The sequence below is a fragment of the Anser cygnoides genome, chromosome 13 (genome assembly GCF_040182565.1).
Source record: "Anser cygnoides isolate HZ-2024a breed goose chromosome 13, Taihu_goose_T2T_genome, whole genome shotgun sequence".
Classification (NCBI taxonomy): domain Eukaryota; kingdom Metazoa; phylum Chordata; class Aves; order Anseriformes; family Anatidae; genus Anser; species Anser cygnoides.
Window position 1 is genome coordinate 5,307,225 of NC_089885.1, and position 27,051 is coordinate 5,334,275.

At 41.4% G+C, this 27,051-nt stretch overlaps 1 protein-coding gene across 2 annotated transcripts in view; it reads right to left on the reverse strand.

Moving 5' to 3' along the window:
* Positions 1-1,205: 1,205 nt before the first annotated feature.
* LOC106038554 (vascular endothelial growth factor receptor kdr-like) overlaps positions 1,206-27,051 on the reverse strand; it is a 137,260-nt gene continuing 111,414 nt past the window's right edge. For both annotated transcript variants that reach the window (XM_048070545.2, XM_048070544.2), the window contains exons 23-30: positions 26,581-26,703; positions 26,361-26,472; positions 21,592-21,691; positions 20,887-20,992; positions 19,331-19,455; positions 18,968-19,046; positions 15,597-15,691; positions 1,206-6,832 (exon numbers count right to left, since the gene is read on the reverse strand). In XM_048070545.2, coding sequence (XP_047926502.2) covers positions 6,622-6,832; positions 15,597-15,691; positions 18,968-19,046; positions 19,331-19,455; positions 20,887-20,992; positions 21,592-21,691; positions 26,361-26,472; positions 26,581-26,703 — 951 coding nt within the window. In that variant the 3' untranslated portion in view covers positions 1,206-6,621. The remainder of the gene's footprint in view (positions 6,833-15,596; positions 15,692-18,967; positions 19,047-19,330; positions 19,456-20,886; positions 20,993-21,591; positions 21,692-26,360; positions 26,473-26,580; positions 26,704-27,051) is intronic.

The window sequence follows — 27,051 nt, forward strand, 5'->3', positions numbered from 1 at the left end:
GCAAATCAGAGTTAATTTGGTATATTTTCCTTTCACCATTTAACACATGAAACTCCCCATAAAGGAGGCCTAGCATGCAATGACTCATGCATTATATAAGTAACTAAAACATTTTATAGTTTACAGAGAAGAATGTACTTGCTCATTATGTGGATGAAAGGAGATTGCTGCATTTCAAATGACATGTATAATTTAGACACTTATTTCTAGGACTGTTTGGAACGGGGAGTGAAGAGAAACTTTAAAATGTTTGAAGTGACTTGAGTGCTTCATAGTTGTTAACGTGACTAGCAAAATACACAGACCAATAACTTTTAAGACTGTGCTAATGGAAGAATGGCTCTGAAACGCTAACATTTTTAATAATAACAGTATTTATTTTAAGACATAAATAGAAACTAGTTTTTGTCAGTCTGTGAAAATCTGCAAAGATGTCATATTTTTTCTGCCACTAGTTATCTGCTGTGCCACCAAAATGGAAAGAGGAATGGGAAATAGTATTTCACGAAGATTAGCCACTCAGTAAGGAAAATGTCATGCCTGCTGCATTTGAATATTTTTGGGAGGATACTTCCCCCATCCTTCTAAATATTAGACCCTAACTACGAAATCCGAGCATGTAAAATTCTGATTTAAACAGTGCAGAGACCATTCAAGTGAGAATTCAATAACAGCATCCTGGCTGTGCATAGGGAAATATTTAGGTAATTGTGTTCGTTTTAGAATATTATGGTAATCTAAATGAGATGCCATTTCTGAAATTTGGAAGCTGAGCAACCTCCAGCTGCTACCATGTTGTGCAAGTTATCTTCATACACTTATGTACTTACATGCTTTAGTGAACGTGGAGCTCATTCAGAAAGCATGATTCTGATTCTATCGCAGTAGTCCCATTGATTTTTTTAACAAGACAGCAGTCTCTGTTTTTCATGGGCTGTTCTTGGCAGCAGTTAGATTTGTGGATTTCTCCAGCAAATTGGGCCAGCACCTTCCCAGATCTGTGAATCTTTTAAGCAAATATAGCTGTTGGATACCTCTGGGCAATGACACTGTGGCAGGTTTATGTCCTAAGTTTTGAGCCCCCTGTAGAAATTAATGAGATCTATGCCTTATAAAAATCTCTCAAAACTGTTGCATTATTTATTTATATTCTGCTTCAAGGACAACACTTTTCAAGCCAAGAGATGACACAAAGGAGCCCTGGGCTGTATAAATATAGAATCTTTTTATTTATTTGGTTAATAGATACAGTACAATTTTTGACTACATAAGAAAGCGTTGTTTTCAGTGCATACATTCTTCAGACAGACAGGAACAGGGCAGACAAACATTCCTTAGTGTTCTGAGCAGTATGTGGCACGTAGTTTATCTTCTTCAAGTCCCTAGTTACTGGGTTTTCCCAGTTTTCATTAGCTGCTTTGACAGCTCAAGGTCTAAGGAAAAATTAATTGAGTAATAAGGATGTGCTGGCCCTTGTGGCCCAGGATTATGAGGCAGGACAAGGGGACACTGCTCACTGTCCACCACACAAGTCTTCCTGTAACCAGTGTCCTTATGGCATTGTATTTGTTTGGGGTCCCAAATGACCCTGTCCAGTAAGTTTTCTTTTCTACGTTAACAATAATGAAAACAACACCTGCCTCAAAGAAACAAGTCAGTGCCTGTGCTAAACACTTCTTGCTATACAGTGACCAGGATCAAATCCAGAAGTCCTCCCTGAATTTTACTTGCCAAGTTGATTCTGGTGTCATTAGTTAGGCATGTATTTTTAGTTTTTTTTTTTTTTTTTTTGGTGTGTGTGGCACAGTATAAAAGCAGGAGAATGGATCACAGGGTTTGGCCATTACTATTTGTAGGGAGGGACAAAAGAAATATTGCTACCTTCTGTATTTTTTCTTCAGTTTATCATAAGAAAGAAATAGACTGAGCTGTGAGATCCTGGCCAACTCCTTCATTCGGGAAAACCCAATAATGCTTTACCTTCTTATGTAGCTTTTTGCTAGTGATGTTTCCCTGCTAATATTTCCTGGTGTTGTCCAGTTGGCGCTGGTGGGAGCTAGAGTCCACCGACCCAAAAGTTCACCCTTAGGGCTGGAACGGGGCCAGATCACCTTGGTAAAGCAAGGCAGGACATGGCAAGGCAGTGCCGATGCTCAGCGCTAGGGATCATTGAGAAGAGAAGTCATGAACAGTTTACTGGCCAGTTAGAAGCTGCCATACCGACTAACATTTCCACAGTATACAAGAGCATAAATACAAGGAGAGAAGTGCCTGGCCACTATCCTAGGCAGCTGGCAAGCTGGCAAACTGCAGAGCAGTGTTGATATTAGCGGAACGTCTAAGCAGAGCAGTTTATACCTGCAGGCAGCCTTACATGTGTGTGTCTTCAGCATTTGGTGGGTTCAAATGTCAGTGCTTTCACTGGAGGCTGTTATTCAGAAAGACTTTAGGTTTTTGTCTGGCCTTCCTTGATATCCTGGGCAGATGGTATGAGCCCAGCATCCTGCTCAGGAACCCCTTCTGATGAGGACAGCTTGAAAGAAGCAAAGAGAAACCACATTGTTTGGGAAAGCACTAGGAGAAAGATGAGGTTCACATAGGTAAGACACCGATCTTTGTCTTGCTACAGATATCCAACACTGAAAAATCACAAGAGTAAAAAGCTTCTCTCATTGAGGGAAGTATAGAGATGCTTCCAGGCACATCAGTGTAAACTAGTTTCCTGTGCCTATACTGGAAACATTTTTTATGTGAAAAAAGATTACTTTAGGTTGTCTAGTTCAGCCTCTGCAAGAGCAGAACACATGAAATAGCTGCGAAGATCAGAGTTCTACCCCTGATCTTAGTCAAAAGGCAGAGAAAAGCCATCAGGGGGCTGTGAAGAACAAATAACCAAGAAATGGGGGAAAAGTAGAGCAAAGAGGAGGTAGGAAACCAGACTGCCAAAAATACCAGCCTGAACAGCAACGTGCAGGTGAAGGCACTTTTCCTTGGAAGCCTACATGACAGGGGCAGGGGAGAAGACAACACCTTTCTGTGGTGAGCTCTGACTTCTTTTGCCCTAATTCTCTAGGGTTACAAGAGGAAAAAAAACAGTCAGAGTAAGCACCATTAAAGAAAACAAAGGTACTTCTTGATACCAGCTACAATTGAGCTCAGTCAGGTTAGTAAAAGCAGGTGGCTGACAAGAGTTGAATAAGAATCCCTGAGAAGTCTGAGAAAATAATCAACATCATATCACTTACACAATTTGGCCCCTTTTCATACTCTAGCAATACACCAGCCTTTAGTTGAAACAGAGGCAATGAAAATTCCTCCCCTTTACCTTGAGCTGCACGAAACACTCCCAGGAATGAGATAAACCTGCCAGATTCCTCCAGATCCCTGTTTCCTAATTGAAACTAAATACCATGGAGAGTAAGTGAGAGCCAGAGACACGAGAGCCAGGAGGAGACCTGCTGTGAAATGGCACTTGTAGGGTACTGTAAACTGGAGCCTGGCCTGCAAGCATTAGTGAAATGTTTAGTAAAGATATTCAACTCTGTTATGTCTGGTATCTTTTGACTAAAATGTTACAAATATTACCGTATAAATGAATCACTATATTTGTTGCTATTGGGTAAACTATATACATCATTGTAAGAAAAGATCAATAATTAAATTAAGGGAGGAGAGAAAAAGACAAACAAAATATTAGTAAATAAAATAGAAAACATATGTTCAATAATACTTTTAGGCAGTATTTTTGCTTGTTACATTTAACATAGGGGAAAAAACCTTCCACTCAAAATAAACGTTGGAAACACAGCCGCCCAAACATCAGTCACTTGCCATTTCCAGAACACCCCAAGGCCATGAGGACAGGCTTGGAGGGTATCCTTGCTCTCCGAAGAAATCGCCATCGATGCTGCTCAAGACAGCTGTTGATTTTGCCACTGCAGAGGAGCCCTGAGCTTCCAGGGGGCTGGCAATGCAACCAGTGCTTTAAAACGTGTCTTGAGCACATGCGCCTGCACTCTGCTTTCACATCATCTCAGGTGGTGCAGCACAGGCTGGTACACGTTACCAGGAGCCAGAAAGGGACCCGGCTGCCAGCATCCATCAGAGTGTCCTCTTGGGTCCCACTCAGGAAACGCCCTTTGTATTCCTCGGTTTTCGAAGAAACCTCTACAGTTCGTCCTTGATAAAGAGGAAAGACATTGTACTTGCCTCTCTTGGAAGCAGACAGTTCACGCAGCAGTGTTTCCCACTCTTTTTCAAAACAGAGAGCACAGTTGTGTTTTCTTCTTCCTATATGTACTTATTTTAAAGTTTAAAAGCAAAGGTTTTTAAACATAGTTATCTTCTTACACTACATCACAAGGCACAGTAACAAACCATCTCACACTGATGCCATTAACAGTAGAGCTAGACAAACCATATGCACATTTTTTCCTTTTTGCCACATGAATAAATTATTGCAAAAGAAGCGATCCATTATTTGATCAGCGCTATAGGTAGGTATTTTGTTATTTGATGAAAAACTGACCCAATGAGCTTTCTGTGACTCATCAGATGAATTATCTCCCAGTAGTTTCCTCTGTTATTTGACCAGCCCTACTTAATATGTAGGTACTAAAATACAAAGAAGTGCAAAAATGACCATAAAGCAACTACAGATCTCAGCTATCTACCAGGTCCACTATGAATAATGAGCTCATGACTTTCTGCAGGTGATTTCTTTAATATGTCAAATCCGAAGCTGAGGAGAACAAGAAGTACAGTTCCCCAGAGCCGCTACTTCAGATGCTTTAGCATTCACAGTTAACATGGTATGGGGTTTGGAGATTTGTTTTCCCCCTTTGATAATACCTGAGGCTTTTTCTGTTTATTTCAATGCAACCAACTGTAACTGAGCTTTCAGAAATGTTGTCTTCGCTGCTGTGAGGGTGTTTGGGCTGTCTTCACCAAGGCAAAATAACTGTTTGGCAAGTGTTGGATATTTTAGAAAAAAAAATAGTTTGTAATCATTTCAGCTGGTAATCATGAAGGAATATTCTTTCTCTGAAGAAGTCAAATCAGAGTCTCAAGTCTAAAAAGAAAAGAAAAGGGCTGTGCAGACCTTCGAAGAAACTGCACAGAGAGAAAGTCATATGCAGATCTAGGTTTATAACTTCGGAGCTCATAGGCTTGACTGCCAATGAACATCTTTTTCATCTTTGCTTTTTATGCCTGAAAACTAGATACTTTATTCCTTCCTGGTTTTCTACCATCAACTCTGGTTGTTTCCTAGCACGTAAAATGACAAGGATAATTTGTTTAGTTTTGAAGCTGCAGTGAGTACGAGCAGCGCTATGCGCAAGACCTGGGTGTACGTACTGGCAGGCCTTGCCACACACAGCCTTGGGTGGGGGATAACACACTGAATTTCTCAAATGGGAGAAGTGATGATGGTGATCCCTTTGGTCTGACATGATCAGATTGCAAAAAAAGCTTTGAATTACTCATGAGGGGTTTAGATACAGAGGGCATGGCATATCATACCAGTATTTACCTTGGCAAGACAGTCGGAGACAAATATGTGTCACATATGCTCACAGATTAGCATGGGCTAGTATAACCGAGATCAAACTGTTGGGCATCTGCCATAGAATTCAAAGGAAGTGCTTTTGTTTTTTTTGTAAATAATCTGTGTCCAGAAAGGAAGGAGAAAAATGGTGCTATGCTGATGCCTCAAGGGTATATGTGCATGTGTGTGTAACTCTGAGGGTGTTGGTGTTTTATGCACATCCACACAAACGTGTGCTGGGAAATGCTCTCTGCTTCCGCTAAAGAAGGTTCTTAGTTAATGCAGCGATGATGCCTTGCAGTCATTACAGATGCATCCCCATCAAGGTTCCCTATTGCGTGTATGTTAAATAAATTGTTGTTTGGACAAGGAGGAAACACAGGGAAACATTTAAGCACGTTGTGTGCCCTGCCAGCCCAAGAGACCAGCCTGCCTCTTGATACATGAATACTGGCTGCTTTCTGGGTGCTGTATCATTTTAGGAGTGGATCCTATTGGCAGTGGAAATTACTAAATCACAAATTGTAACAAAAATATTTTGGATTTCAAAATATTTCAAAAACATTTATGGAAGGTGAATTCCCAAGTTAAGAAAAATTTAATTTCCAGATTTTCTCCAAAACATTACAGTTTCTGGCTGTTGTTTTCAACTGATCCCTTACAACATCATACTAAACAATCCCTGCAGGATGTGTGCAGGACCAGCAGAATGAATCTTGTTTTCACAGCTAGCTTGACATGACTTGTGGTGACTCTTACAGAGCTAATCTGCAAATGCCAATGAACAGTCCCAGCTAGGAAGGAAGGATGGGAACACTTGGGGCTTACAGATCCTAATTACAATTCTGATAGACAGAATTTTAATTCACTGCATGTGTTGCAATAGGCCTTTAAAGATAACATGGAGGATGCTCGTAAAGTGCTTCTGTTCACATCAGAGATGTGCCAGAAGAAATGTGAACCAGTGTGCTGTCAGATTTCCCTTGTGTTTTCACCCAAACCCTGTATGGAGGCATGTAAGAATCTAGCATGGTTAAGAGAGGAGCAAGAGGCCCTGCCTCAGGGTGGGCTGATTACACTGGAGGTGCAGAGTAGTGAATGACGGAGTTGTAATCTGGAGGTGGGCTGTGGCATTCCAGGTTGGGATCCATAGGAAGGAGAACAGAGTCTTCCAGTGTGAAGTCCATGGTGTCCTCTTCAACCTGCACTGCTGGCTGGTATTTGACAGCCTCACGCTCGTGGTCAGATAATATGGATTCTTTGCTCTTGCTAACAGCTCTCCGCCTGTTGAGAACAAACAATATAATATATTGATCCTGTCTCCTTAAGTTTTTGTCTCCCCATGTAATGAATAGTCAAAATTATTTAAAAATATATACATATATAAAGCACTTCAATTTAACTTTGCAGCATCCTGTAAGACAGTGACATTTTACAAATTGGATAATAAAACTGAATTAGGTATTTCAGAGAAGTCAGTGTAATAAAAATAGATTTACGAGAAAATCCAGGAGTCCTGATGCCCTGTCTTCTTAGCTTTATACTTTTCAGTGTATTGTATATCTTAGTTATAAATGCACCCGTCCTATACATACAATATTTTTCTCTCATTGTTCTGACACAGATCAGTAAAAACCTGACTTTTCTGAAAGTAGAACTGAAGACTGACTTTTCCTGAAGTGTAATAAAGGATGAATTAATTAATAATCTAAGTCAGACTCCAATTTAAAATGATACTGGAAGCATTGTAGGGCAAGATCTCTCTCATATTCTCTAGCCCTTTAAAATTACTGAGCAGTACGCTAGTGAGGGGCAGTGCTTTTCAACATTATAACTACTGGCCTGTAACTGATCCTATTAAAGAGAGCCAGGTTTCATTTTCTGCTGTCTCTTCTTATTATAGGTGATTCAGGTGGTGGGAGAGAAGTGACTTACATCGCACAGAGCAACATCAATGTTAAAAGTGGGAGAACCTGGAATTTGTATCACAAGGTCACCTTGAGGAAGTGGCGTGGAAGAAAAGGTACTTTCTCTTGTAGGCTGCCTTAAATACAATGTTTTAAGCCTGGTTTCTTCTGAGTAATTCATTGAAAGAGGTTTGGATAATTTAGGATTGGTTCTGATAAGGATCCCAACCTGAGAATGGCTTTTGAACTTCTCCACTTTGCTTAGGACCCTTTAACATGCATCTCTTTGGAATAAGCCTCGCTCACAGACTGATCACAGCACTGCTCAGGTCTCAGTTCAGAATGACTCATGAATGTGCCTGGGAGAACTGAAAATCAGGCAGTGCTGAAGCACTTTGTGTATTTCACATGTGTTTAAAGGAGCATAAAGCTACATCATAATGACCCTAACCAAACCCAAATAATCAATAGTCATCAAATGATTGTATTATTCGTTACACTTAATTTATTTGTACTGCTTCAGTGACTACAGTCCCCAGCAGCTCATCAGGGATTCAGAGTGCTGGGTGCTTTACAAAGAAAGCAAAGCAGGTTCCTGCTCCAGTAAACATAAAACAGTAACTAAGAGACAGATACAGTAATTGGAGGAAGGGGGACAAATACTGTGAAAAGGAGAAGCTGGTGATTCGAGACACGGGTTGTGTGTGCTGACACGTTTTTGTGGAGGTACAGCAAAGTACCACTGTTGACTTAAGAGCAGGTTGATGCTGGGCATGACAGAATTGCAGTGGATACTGGGCACAGCTCCTCTCAACTGTGAAAGGATAAATACGACTTGCCAGTTGTGCTACTGTGACTGCAGAAGTTGTGTTATCTTGCCTCTGAATCTGGAACCTGCCAAAAGCTTCCATTTTCCTATAAGCAGCAGATATTCTAATCTGGATGACAGAATTAGCATCAGTGCCTTCATTTAAAAATTTCCTAATTCTGAGTGGGCATGGATAATGCAGTGCATTGGCTAAGACAGAACACCAGTTTACAAATCTGTCCACAACCACATTTAACAGTCTGTAGTGCCCATCTGTAAATTATCCATCCCTGTAGTTCTCCTCTTAGGAAAGTGTGTGGAGTAGGTGATGCTGTGTATATCCTAGTCCATGAAGCTAGTCATTCGAAGCCAGGAGCTGAGATGTGCAGCCAAATTCAGACTTAACAAACAGCTGCAACTCCAGTCAGCTGCACTGGGAGATTGGCTGCCTCATGGCTGGCTTGATTTGAGCATGTGGCTTTCCACAGAATGTCGCATCTCCAGCTTGGTCTCTAGGAAGTGAAGCCAGGACCACTGAGTTGTAAGAGCCAGCTCACCACCTCTTGTCCATCTAGAGTAAACTTGGGTTCTGTGACTTCTTAAATGCAAGTACATAGTTTATAGATGGAAGCTAATGTTACTGAGCTCGTAGGATTGCATAGGGCATTGAAACCAAACCTGTTGACTGGCAAAGCAGAAATTCTGAAATAAATAGTAAGCCTGAGAGCTCCAACAAAAACGTAGCACGCTTTGATTTCACAATCTAAGTTTTTCCTCTCTGTCCAGAGAAAATCCTGAGTGGAAGCTTTTTCTCTGTACTAGACATTTGGCAGGTGGCTCTTTTTGCACACACACACGCTTTCTTTGCAGATAAATTATTCCCTGGCTTCACTAACAGAACCACAATTTGCTTCTCTGCTTATTTATGTATTTTTATTCTTGTTGCTCAGTCCTACTGACTTGTGTCAGACAATTCCATGGATGCTCTGGCATTCAATTTGCCAGGTATTAAAGTTGTCAGTTGTCAGTTATCTGTTTAACTTGGCCCCCAACCTGCATATCTCAGAGTGCTAGAGAAAAGAAATGTTATTAGGGTTTAGTCTGGCCACACAATAGGAAATTTTCGACCCACATAGACTCCCAGTAAGAGTTCTTGTTAGGTTTCTGCCTCTCGAGGTCAGGACACTGGATCCAAGAACGACTTGGTCTATCACTGAAATCATGCTGGTGTTTGAGAAGGACTCATAAATGCTGACATCTAATATTTGCTCCAAAGACAGAAGGCTGATGAGTTAGGTCAGAAGAAGCAAATTTTGTCGTTAGTCATCTTATGGCAGACCAAAATGCAATTAAGTTTAAAAACTACTCCTTTCATTCTAAATACATTTCCTAAATTAAAGCTATCCAAGGGTCTTTGCATTTTTCCCTTTAATGCTCTATATTTACTGACACTTCAGTCTCCTCTGTTCATACTCAGCCGCAGAGAAATGTACATATGCTTGGACTGTATGTGGGAAAACTAGACTGCGGCTTCCCTTTTCTGTCTGTCCTTGAAATCTCATTTTTTTATATAGAAACTGACACACTGAATCAGACGATCAGTCCATCTGCATCTTGCCTCTGGCAGTGGTCAGGCTTAATGCTTCAGAGGAAACCAAACCCCCTTATGCTCTGAGCCAGTTGTACCATCCTGTATAAGATAAAAACTTCTCCCTCAGCCCCACAGATCAATATTTTCTGACTGAGTCATTAGATTTGATTAATCATACAATTATATAGCTACAAAAGATAATAATGGTTATGCAATTAAATAATTTTATTAAAAACTAGCCATTCCTAGTTCAGTGCTTGTCCTGGCTTGGTATTACAGCACCCCAAAAGGTGTTTCCTGAGCCTGATTTTGCCGAACTCCTGAACGCTGCAGCTGCAGGAGGTGATAAAAGAGATGGTCAGTTTTGATAAATCTGCTCCTAACTGTGAATGTGTCAGCCCAGCCCCGCGTGGCTGTCAGTATTCTCACCACAGCACAGCGGTGAAGATGTAGGTGTGTGAATTAGGTGACATTCAGCTGAAATCCATTTGCCCACTGACCCCAGCTGGTCCCATTTTACACAGTGCCCAACTCTTTGGTCATTCCAAGAACATGTACTATTTCAGGCAAGGTAAGGCACTTGACTCCTCTCCTTCAGCAAGGGTCTTGCAAATTAGGGAGGTTTATGGGGGGAAGCACAAAAGCAAGGAAAGCACCGGAGGAACCAGAGGTGGAGGAGGAGAAGAATGCAAACTGGTAGCAGCAAATGAGCTGAGAACGACATTCATCATAACTGGGAAATCCTCCAGCACTTCAGGATGTGTACCTGTGGTGTCCGTGAGCCCACAGCCAGTGTTGCGTTTGTGAGATTTCAAACCAGGTCTGGGACAGAGGTTCCTCCTAGGTGGAGGAACCTAACTGAAAGGCTGCCAGGTGAGTAAATAGGACTATACCCGGGAGATGGATTAGCACAGTGCTTGTGCTCCGTGCCACTGCGTATATGCGCGGTGTCTCTGGGGCCCCGCTCTGTTCATGGCTCTCATGTCCCAGACACAAACCTGAACAAGTGCATTTTAGTTTGGTGCTGTGGTGTGGGTAGTGAGAGCCATTTTCAGTTCCCATTTTTACTGTGCTTTGTCAGAGTTTCTGATACAGATGAAGCTGTAAAGTCTAGGAATTAAACTAGATGAAGGAAAACTTAGCCTGAATGTTAAGTGATCTTTCACAAGATTTTTTTAAGTTTCCCAAAGAGGGGCCAAAGTTGCTTAGAAGATAGCACAGAGGATAATCCTGTAATAGTTAGAAAGCCTAAATGAGTTAATGAGATTTTTCATCCTTCTGTATGAACCAGAGACTTCGGTAAGAGGTAGAAAAACACTGCAATTGCCAAGAAGCTGGCAGATCATGACTAGGGCTGTTTATTTTTATCTGAGAGGGAGGCAGTTTCTAATAGCCTAAACCTAAGGATCGGAAACATAAAGAGGAGCACAGAGAGAGGTGACTGTAAGAAAATCACCCTGTCCAGTGTGGGACTGCATTGCAAGATGCAGCACTTATTACCCGTGCTGCCGAGCTGCTCTTACTGCTTTGCAATAAAACGCCCAAGTATCTTGCCCTGAGCAGAAAAAACTAATAGTCTGTTGTGTCCGTGTAGAAATCGTGGGCTTATTCAGAAGCTGTGTTTAGGGAAAGATGAGAAATTGGGCTGAGCGTTGCCAAGTAGAGCTGTTTGTCTCCTGACTGCATCTCATAACAACTTGTAGGAGCTTCAGGGCCCTGTAGCAGCTATCATAGGTGTCTAATGAGCCACAGAGTAACAGAGATTATTTTTCTTTATTTTTTCAGCAATGAAAGAAATAAAAGGGTTATTTTTTTCCCCTGATACTTATTACTGATGCAGTTTGCTTTAATGCATTCTGGACAGAGTACTGTGCAGTAGGAATTTAATCCTGGGTGCCCCTCTGGCTGTATCAGTGCGATCAGTAGTCTACTGGCAAGGAAAGCTTAAGGGGTTAGGATCAAAAATACATTGTTTTGTGAAACATTTCTAAACACAAAGCATATCTAGAATAAAGTTTTAAGAGGCCAAAGCCACCCAGTTATGAAGTATGTGTCCCCTTGCATGTGTGGCAAAGTCAGTCAGCTATCTGAAATTCAAACCACCCAGAATAAAAGCCTCTGACATTAGCTCCAGCACTCTAAAAGCAGTGAGATGAAGAGCACTGCAGTCAAAACCAAGCTGGAGTCCTTGCCACTATAAGCATATATTATAATCCTAGGAAAAAATTGGCTTGCATAACTCTCCCAGTAGGTACTGACTCAAAGTTTCTTGTATTTGGAGAGCTCAAGTCAGGTCATTGTGCAAGGTGCTGCATGACACAACGCGAAGTACATTTGCTATCTCAGCATCTTCATCACGGAGGAAAAATCTGCTGAAGCTGAGTTCTGCTGTAGAGCAAAGGTATTTCCACAGCTCATTTTTCTGAGATGTTGCAGAAGGTTTCTGGCCCAATTACCTGGGTTGCATTGTTGTTGGGCACCTTGCATTCGGACGTGAATGCCTGCTGCTCCCAAGCAGAATCACTTTGTTTCAATATTGTTGATTTGCCTTAGGCCCAGTTTGGCTTTGGCAAAGGCAGAGCCCTCAGTGATGTGATCTGGAGGCAGCATCCAGCGCCCAGAGCGCATCAGCTGAGCCTCAGTCGGCCAGTGTCATTGGCCTTGGCCAGATCCAAACAAGTGATTTCGGAGCAACTGAGGATAATTGGGTTGGGGGGGAAAAGAAGGGAGAGGGATGGAGGGAGGACAACCGAGCAGATATCAAACCTGTCAGAATTAAACCTGTTATAGCTTTAACCAATAACTTGATTATAGAGGCTCTGGGAGAATTCGAAAGCAGTGCTTGGCAGTAGCCTGTTAATAGTACGAGATGAAACCTGACACAGAGTCATCCCGTCATGAAGTCCCCTCTGTGCTGAACGTGCTTCCTCAAACGCTAACTCCGGTGTCATTATCCAGGTCAGTCTTTCTGTCCCTCCTACAGCTACTGCTGTAGCTTTAGACTGCAGCAGGACAAAATGCTGAGAGCTCAGAAATGGTTAGCCCAGCCTAACAGTGCCCTGAGTATCACATTCACCTCCAGTAAACTCTTGACACTGACACACCGTGGTGTGTAGTGTTGCCAAATTTTAAACTTGACAGAGAAATGAATACAAGATAAATAAACAGCAAGATTTTGGCAAAAATAATAAATGCAGCCACCCTGGTTTAGAAAACATGCTAAGCCTTTGAACAGTTTTGTTTTATAAAAGAAGGACATTTGAAAAGGATCCAGGGTAAATGTTTTTGATAAGGAGAGAGATACAATTAACAGGGGTGACTTTATCTCCCCTATTAAACCAGAGCTCGTTTCTGACCTCCGTTGGCCATTTGGAGACTATTCTATATGCTTTTGAGGCTTGTTTTGCAAGTCAGCAGTGCAGACGGGCCAAGGGGTGTCATGCCCTCAAACGAGGGCATCAAGATGCTCTCCAACTATGTAAAAAAAATGTTATTTGTCCCAGTGATAGGCAAGGTTATACAAACAGCTGACAAAATAGCCTTCTCAGCTGGACCCCAAACACTCGGGGAAGGATCTGTCCAAGAAAAAGCACACCTCTGTCTGCTTAGAGGTACCTATGCTCCTGGGAATGAGGAGACAACAAACAGCTTGCTGCCCTGTTTGCTTTTATAGCAGACCTTTGTTAAGATGATCTTTGTGGTCTGGCTGGCACAGCAAGTATCAGAGAGCTCATGGTGAATGGAATCCCATGGAAGCACTGGCTCTAAGTGGGACAGCCCCACATGCTGGGGGTCAGGCAGAGATTCCCTGAACGCCGCAGAGTGGTGTTACTTCACAGTCACTCCCAGTGGGCCTGATAGCAGTTCAGAAGGTTTTCCTGGAAATCTCAAAAGAACAGGCTGTTACAGAATTTTTGTGTTTCTGCCTGCATCTGGCTGGCTGTTGATTTTCTGATTTTCATCAGAAGGCTTGGAAGGGGGGAGAGAGAGCCTTCCTCTTCCACGATTCCCTCCAACTATTTATCCAAGGGATGGAAAATGCAGTAGGGGAAATAGCAGTCAGAGATGATTGACTGAAGCCTTTAGGACAAATCCTATCTGGGAGGCTGCTTGTGTGTGTGAATGTGCCGGATTAGTGTCAGCATGACATCATGCAGCAGAGAGGTAGATCAAACCAGGTAAGTATCCTGGCAATGCAGTTCTTGACATTTGAGCTGCTTTTTTTAGAGCTGGTGCCATTTGGTCTCCATAGCAATGTGTTGTGCTGTGCAGAAATCCTCTCAGCACAGACACATGGAACCTCATCTGGCTCTCCGCTAGTCCTGCACCAGGTACGATGCTGTGACAGTGCCACACACAAAATACTTCAAGGCTCTCTAGCCTTTGCTATGTAACATTTGCCCTTTTCCTCTTTCTCCTCTTCTGCCATCAGACACACACAGGGTAATTTATGGTTTTAAGGCCTGATAAGGCAAGACAAGTTTCTTCCATCTTGCTTTTCTCTTTGCATGAGGGAGTTGCAGCTCCTCTGAAATAGTCTTATATTCTGATTGTGCATTCTCATGTTCTCTCTCCCTTACTATGCAGAAATCGTGCTATTTTTTTCTTGATAAAGAACAAGGAATTGCTCTGGTGGGGAAGATCATTGAATTTAATAAAGAGGAAGCCAATAGATATCTCATCAACAGATTTCAGAGAAAACTCTAGGCAATTCAGTTAAAATCTAATTAGCTTACTTAACTGAACAGACACAGAGATCCTTGCTATAGAATTGTTTTTTAAAAATAGTTTGGGTTGCTAATCTTTGAAATTCTACACATTGACATCTGAATCAGTAAATGGATTACTATTGCTATTATTCTTTTCCAGGAAGGTAAAAACGGAGAAGACCAGTTTCACCACTAGGTCTACTCTCTGTCTCTACCCAATTGCTACAAAAATATAAAGAACTATTAGCTAAGAAGGTATCCACTTTTGTTCTGTGATGGTCTGTACTATGAACGGATAACGTACATCAGACTTTGGCATAGCCTCTGTTTGTAAGACAGATCTGAAGAATGCAATTCATAGGATCCTGTAGGTGGTAGGCTTAAAGGTAGTCCCCCCCCAGTTCTCTGGGGGACTGTCATCATAGTAATGAAAAAACAAGTGTAGAAATCACAGTTCTGGTAAATGTACCTTAGACAGCTTTGCAGTGCTTATACTATTCTTTATCAAACATTTCATCCATATATCTATACTCTCCTTTACTAAACATTGCTTCTTAACTTTTCTCACATCTCATCAGATGCAAAACTGCAAGTCCTGTATCTAAAGTCTACTTGACTTTTTTGAAAAAAAAAAAAAGAAAAAACAGTTAAATTGATTGATAAGACTTTATGTGCTCAAAGCTGATGAAATGAGTTTTCATTTTTATCACATGAATCAATTTATTGTGTTAATTATCCTTCTTGTATCATAAATTCGACAATACTGCCTTCCTTCCAGAGACCTGGAAGTGTGTTTTATGTTCAGCTTCTTTTTGGAAGCAGTTTACATCATAGTTTCCTTGATCTTAAAATACATTAACTGTGACCTTTCTATTACAGTATTGAAACCCAGAGTTGCTTCTCCTTCTAGCCTGTTTAGATTGTGTAACAGTTTTTCTTTTGGAATCGGAAACAAAATTGTAAACTTTGGAAGCATTTTTCTGAATGGAACACTGACTTCCAAGGAAATAAACAAAAAGTACTCAGTACTCACGCTAACGCCATGATCCCATAAGGCCAGGAACGGATTTCCAGCCTCTTTGGGCTTTTTATCTCATCTGACGTCAGCACCATCCCGCTGTCTGACTCCTGTGTAGCAAAAGGAAGAGGACATCAGCAGAGTGCCGACTGATGTGACAGCATGGAGCACTTTTAAATTAGAAGTGGTTTGCCAAGGGGAGAGTGTGGAGAAGAGTCAGACTAAACCAGTATTAAAGTCAGTGGAGAAAGAAAGTCAAGTATCTAGTTAAAATAACAAATTCTGGCTAGTATTTTGCGCTGATGCAGCTTTGGGGCAAGTCGATAGAACTTCATCTTATCAAATTATCTCCAGCTACAGAACAGGTAAAACAAGAGCAGGGGAATGCAGCTTCTCCTCCATGGTGGCCTGTAGGGGTTGGGGCTCCTTGTCTAGGCAGTTATTAGGGGGAGACGGCCAACAAGGTGGCCATCCGTAGGTGTTATATTGCAGTGCAATATACTGCTGCTTGCGTACTGGAGTTTAATGTAGGAGCTACCAGCTATTCCACGTAATTGCAAGATCATGGATATTATCACGTAGAATGGAATACCAGCCAAAAACCTGCAAGGCATGTGTTTGCATCAGAACTTTCAGTTGCATGCTATTTAGTGACACGCTTAACACAGAAACACAGAGATATGGCCACATGGTATATGAAATCAAGCCCATTCCTCCAAATAGTCTCTTATAAGGGCCAGTTTCATCAGCTTTTAGCGAACTGATACTGATAATGATGCTGTTTAGCCTGAGAACATTTACCTTAGTTATGATGATCATTTTTTAAAAAAAATGTTTTAAATGTACATTAATGTACCAATATGTAGCTGTTGCAGCACTGAAAATGCTTTTTTTTTTTGTATTTTGAAAATGCATTCTTGAAATGAACATATCAAAAAAACAATTTGACATTTTCAAACCTGAAATTGATATTAAGTAGGCCATATGGATATCATCTAGATAGGACAGCTGAGACACAGGAATGGACAGAAATTCATAAAGAATATATCCAATAATACTGTCTACGCTCATCAGATAAAGCGTAACTTAAATACCTACAAGAAATACACTGTATTAGAAACAGATATATTTAGGGGGGAGTGGAAGTTCAGTATCAGTTTGGCAAATCCAGATGTCTTGCAAGAATATATAGCCTAAAAGGCTAATTGTGCTTGAGATATGAAATTTTCATGACCTATCCCACAAAACTATCTTGATTAGATTTAAAGTTGAGGTTGTGATGCAGCTGCACCTAAAATTGAGTCTCAAGGTTGTGATTAAGATCAAGCTGTTATTGTGCTAAGTGCTACACCAGTTCACAGTCCTTGTTTTAAGTAAGTTTCAAAATATTAAATATCCCAAGGGATTTCTTTGCATTTGAAATATTTCCTGATGCTGAAAAGTTGCACAAGCCACGTGTTGTCTATCAAAATCAAGAAAGCAAAAGACTTCAACATGGGAAGTGAAACTGTAGGTATCTGTATTTTACCATTCGATCTGACTAAAACAGAAAAAATAAAAGCAAAAGCTTTTTAATAAATGTTTTGGTAATATATCAGTTGTTAATAAAATCAGTTCAGAAACTGCTTTCCAATATATAAAGTAAAATCTTAAATTAATTAGAATCTGTCAAAAACTTTTGTCAGAATTTCTCTCTGCCTTTTATCTTTGTTATTTCTCCGTAAAATATGTGGTCTAGAAATAATTCATCTGATTACTGCTTTTCATTCTGCTTACAGAAAAATTGTTAGAAAATCTTAGCAGAGACTACAGAGAAGTAGCACAATTGCAGGAAGGCGTGGTAGAGCACTTTTAGAGTTCCTGGGCAACTATTTGAAATAATGACCAAACCAGTATTCATGTCTTGGTATTTAAGATAATTACAGTAATCTAAGTACACTTAATTAGTCCAAAAGTAGATCACATTGCAATTTCACTGTAAAAGATTCCAATTGAAATCTCACTTTCACTGCTGATCTGTTAATGTATTACCCTTTTTTTGAAGCTTTTCTCCCTCCTTGTAAGGACTTTAAAATGCCAAGAAGGAGCATTTAGGAAAGTAATGCTCATGCTGGCAGCAGTAATCTCTTACTGATACCAGATCTATCTACTAAATGTCTTTGCGTGATTCAGAGAGACAGACTTTTATCCTGCAAAAGGAAAGATGCAAGAGCCAGGGAAAATGCTAACCCTTCTAATCCCTAAGATGCACTGATAAAGGCACAGAAATTACATTTGGCAAAATACTAGGGAATAGCGGGCATCGAGGCTGTGCTAACAAGGGAACAGACGAGATAGATGTTCTGTTTGTCAAGGACCTGATATATGTCCAGGACAGGTTGTAGCTGGAGACTTGACCCTTCCCAAGAGAGCTGATTTGAGGAAGGGCTGGCTGCTCAAGGGGGAGCGGTAGTTGGAGGGTGCGGGACTGTTCCCTGAGCAGCTGAGCAGATAGACTGACTTGTTCCTATAAAACTGCACACGTCCTCCTTTCCTGTTTCTGCTCCTAGCCAGCTGATGCATGCCTTCTTCCATTTCTATCCAATTTCTTCCAATTTGTGTCTGCTTCAAACATGCATTACAAGGGGCTGTCCGTAGTGACATAGAATCACTGAGTGCATGTGGCACTGCAGCCCACAAGTACCTGAACTGTAGAGGACATTTATGAGTTTTGTTTCATTTAAATAAGGAAGTAAAAACAGAAAATAACCTCCACCTTTGAAACCTGTAGTTTCAGGGGAAGGCAACAAGCTGAACCATCATTCCACAATGAAACAGGCTTTTGTTTTCCACTGGAGTGCAAATGAAACCAATACCCTCCCACCTGCAGAGAGCCATTAAGCTAGCAATAAATATGTCCACCTAGGGTGTGGAAAATCCAGAGTTAAAGCCCTCTGAATCAAGTAAAGCAGGATCTTGAATCTTGGTCTTGTCTTTCCTGAACTAAGCACCCTCACCAGCAAGTTATTGGCTGTCTCAGGCAGCCAGAATCTCTTCTGGACACATTTCCTTCGAAAGGGGCCCTCTCAGTGAGCTGCCATTTTCTTACGGGAAACAAAACAAAAACGTGCTGAAATAAGTTCCTGTTTAGCTGTAAGGTAAAGCTCCTTAGCCTGATCAAAGCCAGGATAATCATGCATGAGCTTCTCTTTAAATTGTTTGTCCAACTAAGCGCAGGTTCCTCTGTTGTCACACAGACCTATGTGTGAGATGCTAGGACCAAATTTTCTGATTGATTTAAAGCTTTTTCGTACCAAACACATTTCAAAAGCTCTACTAACTGTTTCTGGTGCTTGTGACAAGTGATCTGTGAACCTGCTGGAGAAGGATGCAATCACCTCGCTTACCTCATGTATCACTTTCTCCTTTTCCACTGGCACCTCATCAAATGTCTTCACACTCAGTGGTCGCTTCTTGCTGTTGTTACTGAAAGCAAGAAAGTTGAGGGGTCAGCATAAAACCCAAGCAGATGCTGCACTGGTTGGTAACTCAATTAATATCCCTGACACAGCTCAATTTCCCATACCAGTCTTCCTTTTTCTTCTTTTCTAACTAACAAGCGATGCCCTGGCAATTGCGCCTGTCCAACTCCTTTAAAACAGCCATATGGAGAGAGGACAACAAACAGTGCCCAGCTATATCAGATCTTTATTTCTCTCTCTCTCTCTCTCTCTCCCCCTCACCCATACTCACCCATGTATTTTTCTTACCCAGTTTCCACTGCGCTCCAGCGATTGACACAGTTGTTCAAATTTTCTTCCACAGGGCAAGTTTTGGAGTTAGACTCTCCATCAGGGCACAACGTGATGTTCAGTGGGATATAGTCTTTACCATCCTATATAATAAATAACACAAAAGAACACAAAGCTGGTAAAATCCATCTTGTACTGCATCTCAGATGTTAAAGGTTATCATATGAAACAGAGCTTTACACTGAGACAGGACTATATTTTATTTTAACTTTATGATGTTTCTGTAAGGTGTTCATTGATGTTCTTCACAACACATGTAAGTTAAAATGTGTAGCTTTGTCCAACACTTACTGCACAGAAGGCTTTGTATGAGGGAAATTGTTCGCTTCAGGTAATCTATGACATAAGATGGCTGAATATTGTCTGTAGCGTTCCAGTTAAAACTTGTAAATGTCCCTCCCATATGGCTCTGCAGTGTTTTGTTCCAAGGGGCCAGTCTCGGGGACACCTCAAACCAAGTTTAAGCCACATGTCTGGGAGAAGGGAGGGAGTGGCTGGAAGTCACAAAGTCCCCATGGCTGATACGATTTGAACAGAATTTGGAATTGGTAAAAGAATATTGTCTTACTTATAGACTTTTTGCTTATCTGCAACTTAAGGAGTTGCAGCATAGTAAGAGCCATTCCTTAAAATGGTAGCCTTAAAGGATTTTATTTCTTGTCCTTACAAGGAATTGCTGCTGCAAGTTTAATGGAATTCAGGTCACATCTTAATAAACTCTGCATTGTCATTTACACCACTGTAGAAATCTTCAGAAATGACTAAGTCTTAAAACTATTTGTGCAAGTTTCCCTTTGCTTTCTTATTTCTTTTAATTCTGAGAACCAATTTAGTGCCCTATTCCCTTGCCATGATTTTTATGTCTCGTTAATTTGCTTTGGTTCCAGGATAAAACTCACAAGCTCTTCATATTGCAAACTGGGCCCTCTTCAACTTAGCTTCACTGAATTTGTTTACAAACAGGAAGGAGCTGGAGGGGAGTGTTTGATTTCTTCTTAAATTGAATTGACAGTTACATAACTGGTCTGGTTGCTTTTAGTGAAGAAGGAAACCGATTTAACTATTACGAAATCAATAATTATGTAATTGACTTTCTGAGCTTTAAACTGCATCCTTTTAAAGCTCCTAAGAGCACTGATGAACATAAGCTCAGAAAATGAGAGAGAAAGTTCATACCAACTGGCAGCTTACTATATTGGAATCTAATTAAAATTGTGAGATAAAGCACCATTGTTACTCTAAGGGGCAACTGAGCCTATTTTTTAATTAACATACCATAAGTTTCTCTTATTAGGTATGGATAAACGTCTGGTTTTGAACTGTAATCCCCTTTGAATAGTTAACATTTTATTTACTCATTCCAGCAGCCATTTTCCTTGCAACCTCTGCCAGGAAGTCCGATCTGGTATCACTGCTCAACATAGTCTGTGCTTGTGTCCATATATATGCATGGCCACACACATCCACTTCTATACAGGTACACATTCATTGAAGAAATAGTTGTATTGCTGTACCTGCTGTACATTGGCCTGAAGAAGATCTCCTAAACGCTCCACGAGCTCTGTGAAAGTAGGCCTCTCTGTGGGCACTCCATGCCAACAATCCAGCATCGTCTGGTAGCTAGAGAAAAACCGCAGGTGTTAAGAAAAGGATAAGAGCTTGCTCCCAAGCTGTTTCTTTCTGCTACTGCTTGTTTTGGTCATCATTTAGGTAGTTTTGGATTAAGACACGTTCAGATCTCCATGTTCTGAAATTCTACTGTAGTTTCACGTGGAATGCTTTTTCCATCCATACTTCCATGTTTCAAATAAGCCTGTAGGCTTTTTGTTTTCACTTAACTTTAAACTTGACCGATGTAGGTCCCACTGGCTTTGCCGAAATAAGTCGTAGTTACAAATGCCTAGTTTCTGTCGCAGATTTGGAAATCAAGGCAGACACAGTAGTCTCCTGAATTGAGATTCAGGAACTACATCTGACTTGGGAAGATCTGTTAATCTTGTTGTTGGCAAAGGTCAAGCTGATTTGGTATTTCGTTAGAATTCATCTGTGGTATCAGGATACCCAAGGCATGCACAACTACAATGTTTCTGAAAACAAAATACAAAATATGTAGCTGTCATGCGATGAGGTCTCCTTCCTCCTCCACACTTCAATTCAATCTGCTTTGTGAGGCTTGAATGACATGTAGTAGCGCTCAACACAAAGCCAGGAGGTCTTACACTTCCGGAGTAGAATATTCTGGAGATCGCATCCGGGTTCCTTCTTTGAGCCGTCGGCAAAAGTCCTCATCTATCTGCACTCCGGGGTATGGTGAGGCACCTGATGGGAGAAACAAGGAGGTGGCTCCAGTGATGTAAACACACATCAGTGATATCTGCTGAAAATTCGAGTTTACCTAGACTCTGACAGCAAAAGAAGCTAGAACACAGAAGGGGTTGGGATTTCAGTCATGCTGCCTCTTCTGAATTTGTAATATAGGCAGGACCACTCCAAAGTAAAACATGGCAGAAGAGAAATAAATGCTATTAGTCTGAGGCTTCAGGTGACCTTTTGGTCAGAGATAGGTAAGTTCCAGCTCATTCAATTAGTTACGTTCTGTTTCCCAAACTGTCAGTCTGCCGATATCCTGCACTAATTGAATACACATCAAGTAAAATCCTGCTAACCATTTGTTGCCTCAGCATCTCTGGCCTCTCCCAGTAAGTGCAAAGAAAGCTTTAGGCATCTGGCTTCTGCCCAAGGCCAGGAGAACCTTGCAGCTCATCCCCAGGCATGGAATTGCAGTCCTTCTGTCCTGGTTCATCAGTCTAGTACTGTATATGTTTCATGCAGTCCTGCAGGTAAAACTTCCTTCAGAAACAACCTTCCACATTTTTAGCCTTGTTTTCTTTTCTGAGTGTGAATTCAGTGCTGCTTATTTTCAGGGCCACTCAAATGTTAGTGTGAAACCGGGAAGAATAGCTCGTGGCAACTGTAATTGAGAGGTAGGCTTCTGGAAAGGGACTGGTAGTGTTAGGTTAACTTGCACAAAAGCTGGCCTACCAGCCATCAAAAACGAGTGAGATTTGTCTCACATTCCTGTGTAAATAGTTATCTTCAGAGAAATAATAAATGAATCTGCTTTCTCTGCAACTAATGAGAGAATGGGCGCCTTTCAGAGGTTGTGATCTTTGTTGTATGACATCTGCATTTTACAGTGCACCATGAATAAGGGGAACTAACATATAATTTGTGAAAGTGCTCTGGCACCTGACTAATCCGGACCTCACAGGTACAATCTGAGAGATGTCTGCACTGAAGTTTGAAAGGTTACTGAACCTATTGTAGATCTACCTGAAAGATCTGTAAAATTTCCTCCCTTCCTCCTCAGCAAAGGTTTCACATGTAGTACAACCCTTGTCTTTCACATTTTGGCATCCTAGAGGCTGGATAGTGAATTTGGAAGAAAATTTAATCAAGTCTTAACATAGGGGATTGAATGGAATCTGGATCTGTATCCAGCCCTCAAGGAATCTATATATGATTTACTGTCTACAACATTCCTGCGTATTTATTTCCTGTATATTTTTCCCCAGTCTGGAAACACCATTGTGTGCTGTGCACCTGGGGGCACAACAAGCCCAGCAGAAGTCTTTTGGAAGAAGGCAGTGAAGAGGGTGCCAAAATGTGGATGTTCCCAGAATTATTCTACTTTGTGAATCTGACCACTCAGTCTGCAAAACTATGCACTGGGGGACAAAAATCCTGGCAACTTCCTAAGAGAGCATCTCAACACAACAAATAGGTTCCAATGACATTCAAAGCTCAGGGACACTTAGCCATGGCACATCTGAAATGCCTTTATGTGTAAGCATCAGATCACAGTATCAAGAGTGTTTCCTGAAGTTATGTAGATTAGAAATAGTCAGGAGCATCATTTCTGCTTTGCATCTCGATTTTCCTTCTTAGTTTTGTCTTTGGCCTGTCATTATGATCATAATAATTGCTGACAAGAATTAGTCTTGCAAATAGATTGATTGGGACTGAGACCTTGAGGGCAACACAGTGGAAATGGGGAATTCCCATTCAAGATCAAGAATTCCACTTGATCTGGCAATCTGAGTTACCTTTTCTTGATAATGTCATTGATCTTCTCAACTGCAATGTGTTGGGGTGAGCAAGTACAGGGAAGGCAATGACGAATTACTTTTGATTGCAAAATCTTTTGGTAGTTTACACTTTGACTACTGCTGGTCTCCTCCTAGCTGGAGGCAGCTCAGATCTCAGAAGGGAGGAAATCTCCCTTTCCACCTCCATTCACCACTGCACTTTGTCTGAACTACGTAGTAACCCGGGTTTGGGATGCTGAGACAGCTTGGAAGAAATGTAGGCTGAAACATATGGTATAAGGCCTAAACATGATGTTTTCCTTAGGGGAAAATCTGTTTCAAAATGCTCAAAGATGTGGCATGCATTGGATATAGTAGCACTCTTTTGATCTTGGTTTTATTTTAGTAGGATAATAAGATGCTGATATTATACTACCAGGCACCGCTTGTTTATGTAATTACATCTGATTGCCTTTTGAACACTGCACATTTAAATTCCAAGGGATGACAACATTCTGTAAAGTGCCATGTGAGTGCCTTCCCGATGTATTAGAAACTGCTGGCACTGCCTGACATGAGGTGTGCTGACCCCATTTAAATCAAGCAAACCCCAGTGCAAACCCAGTCCCAGATCAACATTGGCAGCCTCTCAAGCCCTGATTTCCTGTGTACCACTGAAATGGGTCCAGTCTGCCAGCCTTTCTAGAGGAAGCGTATCGTGCTTCATTCAACTTCTGACCCCGACAGGACCCCCACTCAAACCAACTGTGCATTTTGCTAATCTCTGTCTGCTCCTTGCTTGGAGGGTGCTAAGTCTGTGGAACCCAGTAAAAAGCAGTGGTTGTAAGTGGGAGCCAAAACACACCCTGTAGCAACGACAAAGAACTTTCCATCCCTTGGCTCTCAATGATCTGTAAAACTTTTATATAAGAGAGTTCAATCAGTGACACGAATTCTTAATTAAATATTTATCATGTGAGCGGCAGATGTGAGTAGTGCCAAGCCACAGGCATGCCTGGATGATCTGTATGAAAAACCCTCTTAGAGAAAACGACTTGGTTTTGAATCTGTGCCATGGAGTGAAGAAAGTAGTTTGTGATCTACGTCATAGTGAGGGCAGAGGCTGCCCTACGGATGGCAGCCCTCGGAGTAATTGAGTAGATTCCCCTGAACTCAGAAGAGGACAGCCCATTGTTCCAAGTAAGCACCTTCATTAAGAAAAGGGGCCGTCTAAGATGAAAAGCAAGCAGATAAATGATTTTCTTCCGAACAGTTAAAAATAGAGATTAATTTCAGTGAATATATTTTAATTTTTATTAGTCTTAGGTATTAAAGGCCAAATGACCCAAAGTTCACATCTGTTAAACACTGCCAGGACCTTTGGGAATGGCATAACTAGTTTGCCTTATGAAGTGGCTCTTGCCATTCATCGCTATTCAGCTCATTTGCTTCCTTGGAGATGCGCAATGGAGAGACTGTCCCCTCTGAGCGTGTCTCTGCATGCTAATGCTAATAATGCATCTTCTGTAATCATCTATCAGAGCTGGGGCATTGCTCCTGCTTCTGGAGCTTCATCTTTCTGTGGTGCTTCAAAACACATGCAGCAGGTGATGCTGTTACAGAGCCATGAAGTGTTACACCAAAGTAACAAAGCTGTAAATAAATAGGACTGGACTCTGGGGAAAGCAGCACCTGCCACTTGTTTTAACCACCTGGGTGTGAACTTTCTGTTTTTCATGCTGATATAAACTAGAGAAAAGTCCAAATCAAAGGCTTGGACTGGAACCAGGTTGTGTTCCTTGCTAACAGCCCTGAATAAAGCTTAGGTTAGAAATAGCTCCAGACTTTGCAGCCAGATCTCGACTTGGCATCTTGAGCCTAATCATTAACTGCAACTGATCGGTGGACCAAAGATAGCAGATTACAGTTAGCTTTAAAATTCAGCAGCTTAAGTTGACAGTGCTTCTTGTTTTCTTTTGCCTGCGAATGCTGATTAGGAAGCCAGAGCTGGCATTCCTAAATTCCCTCAGGAAAACAGGACTTGCCACTCTGCAAGGAGAATTTGAGAGCAGTAAAATCCCACTGTCTGTAAGACTGCTTGTCTAAATTTCAGGGCTTTATCTGCTGTACAGTAACCAGATCTTAGTGAGGCTGAGATTTCTAACAGCACCAGAAGATGAAATCTCTGGTGTGTAAAGAATGCTGTTACTATTTTTCTCAAAAACGTTGTGGCTTGCAAATGGTATGGCCAGAGAAGTATGCATTCTACCTGTTTGCTGCCAAAATGACTTATGCAGAGTCTAGCACTGGCTGGCTTTCATATCAACCTGATGGCAGCTCTTGCCAATACATTTTTCGTACTTAACATCTGACTTGGATTTTGTGGGGAAGATAACCAAGCTGAGATAAAATGTCATGTGGGCAAACTCCCTTGGGTTTCCTGGTCTGCCACCAGCAGCATCAGACCACTGTGTCAACAGCGGTGTAATCCTCTGCAGCCTCTGGGCTGCGTGGTTTCCTGAAGCATCCAGCTTAGGGGAAAATACAGTTTGATGGGGGAACTTTTTCATTGCTCTCAAAGAAATATTTCACTCCTGAGCAACTGAGGCTTGCATTATCACAGTGCTCTGTTGGTTTCAATTACTGCAAATGTCAGGTCCAGTGTTTTGGATTTGGTTTATTCCTGCTTCTGCTCCCTGGTATTCACTGTTTTCATGTACTTTGCCAGATACAGTTCTCATTGACTTCAGCCCGGTGACTTTATTTTACACCTGATATGCGCTGTGCAATTGTACTAACTGAAATAGAAACATGGCATCACCCTACCATCTTTTGTTAAAAGCTTTTCATAGCAACAGAGCCATAAATTAGGGGAAAAAAGGGTTTTAAGCCATTCTTACCTAGGGAAAATATTTCCCATAGCAGCACTCCAAAAGACCATACATCACTCTGTGTTGTGTATATTTTATCAAAAATAGCTTCTGGAGCCATCCATTTGAGTGGAAGTCTTGCCTGAGAATGCAAAAGACATAACACATTGCCAGAACTGTTGTTAGTAATCTGCTCGAGTCCTGGGGGAATACAAATTTGAGATTAGCATTTCAAGTTTCTTCCACTTACATCTCCTTTCCGTACATAGTCAGGGTCTTTGTAAATATCCCTGGCTAGTCCAAAGTCACAGATCTTAACCACGTTGTTCTCTGAAAGAAGGATGTTCCTTGCTGCCAAATCCCGATGAATGCACTGTGAAGGAATGAAGACAGGCAAGATCAGAGCGTCCGCCTGGACAACGGGCCACCGCTAGAGCTGAAAGCCTGAGACCTCCTTGGGAAGTGGAAAGATAAATGAGTTTTTGTTGCCAAACAGGTTAAAGAGAAAAAGAGAAAATAACAAACCAAGCATCACAGTTAGTTTTCAGATTTTTCTGTCTGAAGTAACTTCCAAGGTTACAGTGAGACTAAGGGAGTGCCATTTTCCAGTTAATTATTCTGTGCCAAATCTGGGAGAGATCAGAAAGCAGCTGCAGCCATATTTGCACATCAGTGTGCAAAAGTGTGTAAGACTGCAGTAGTTTCACACAGGCAATTACCG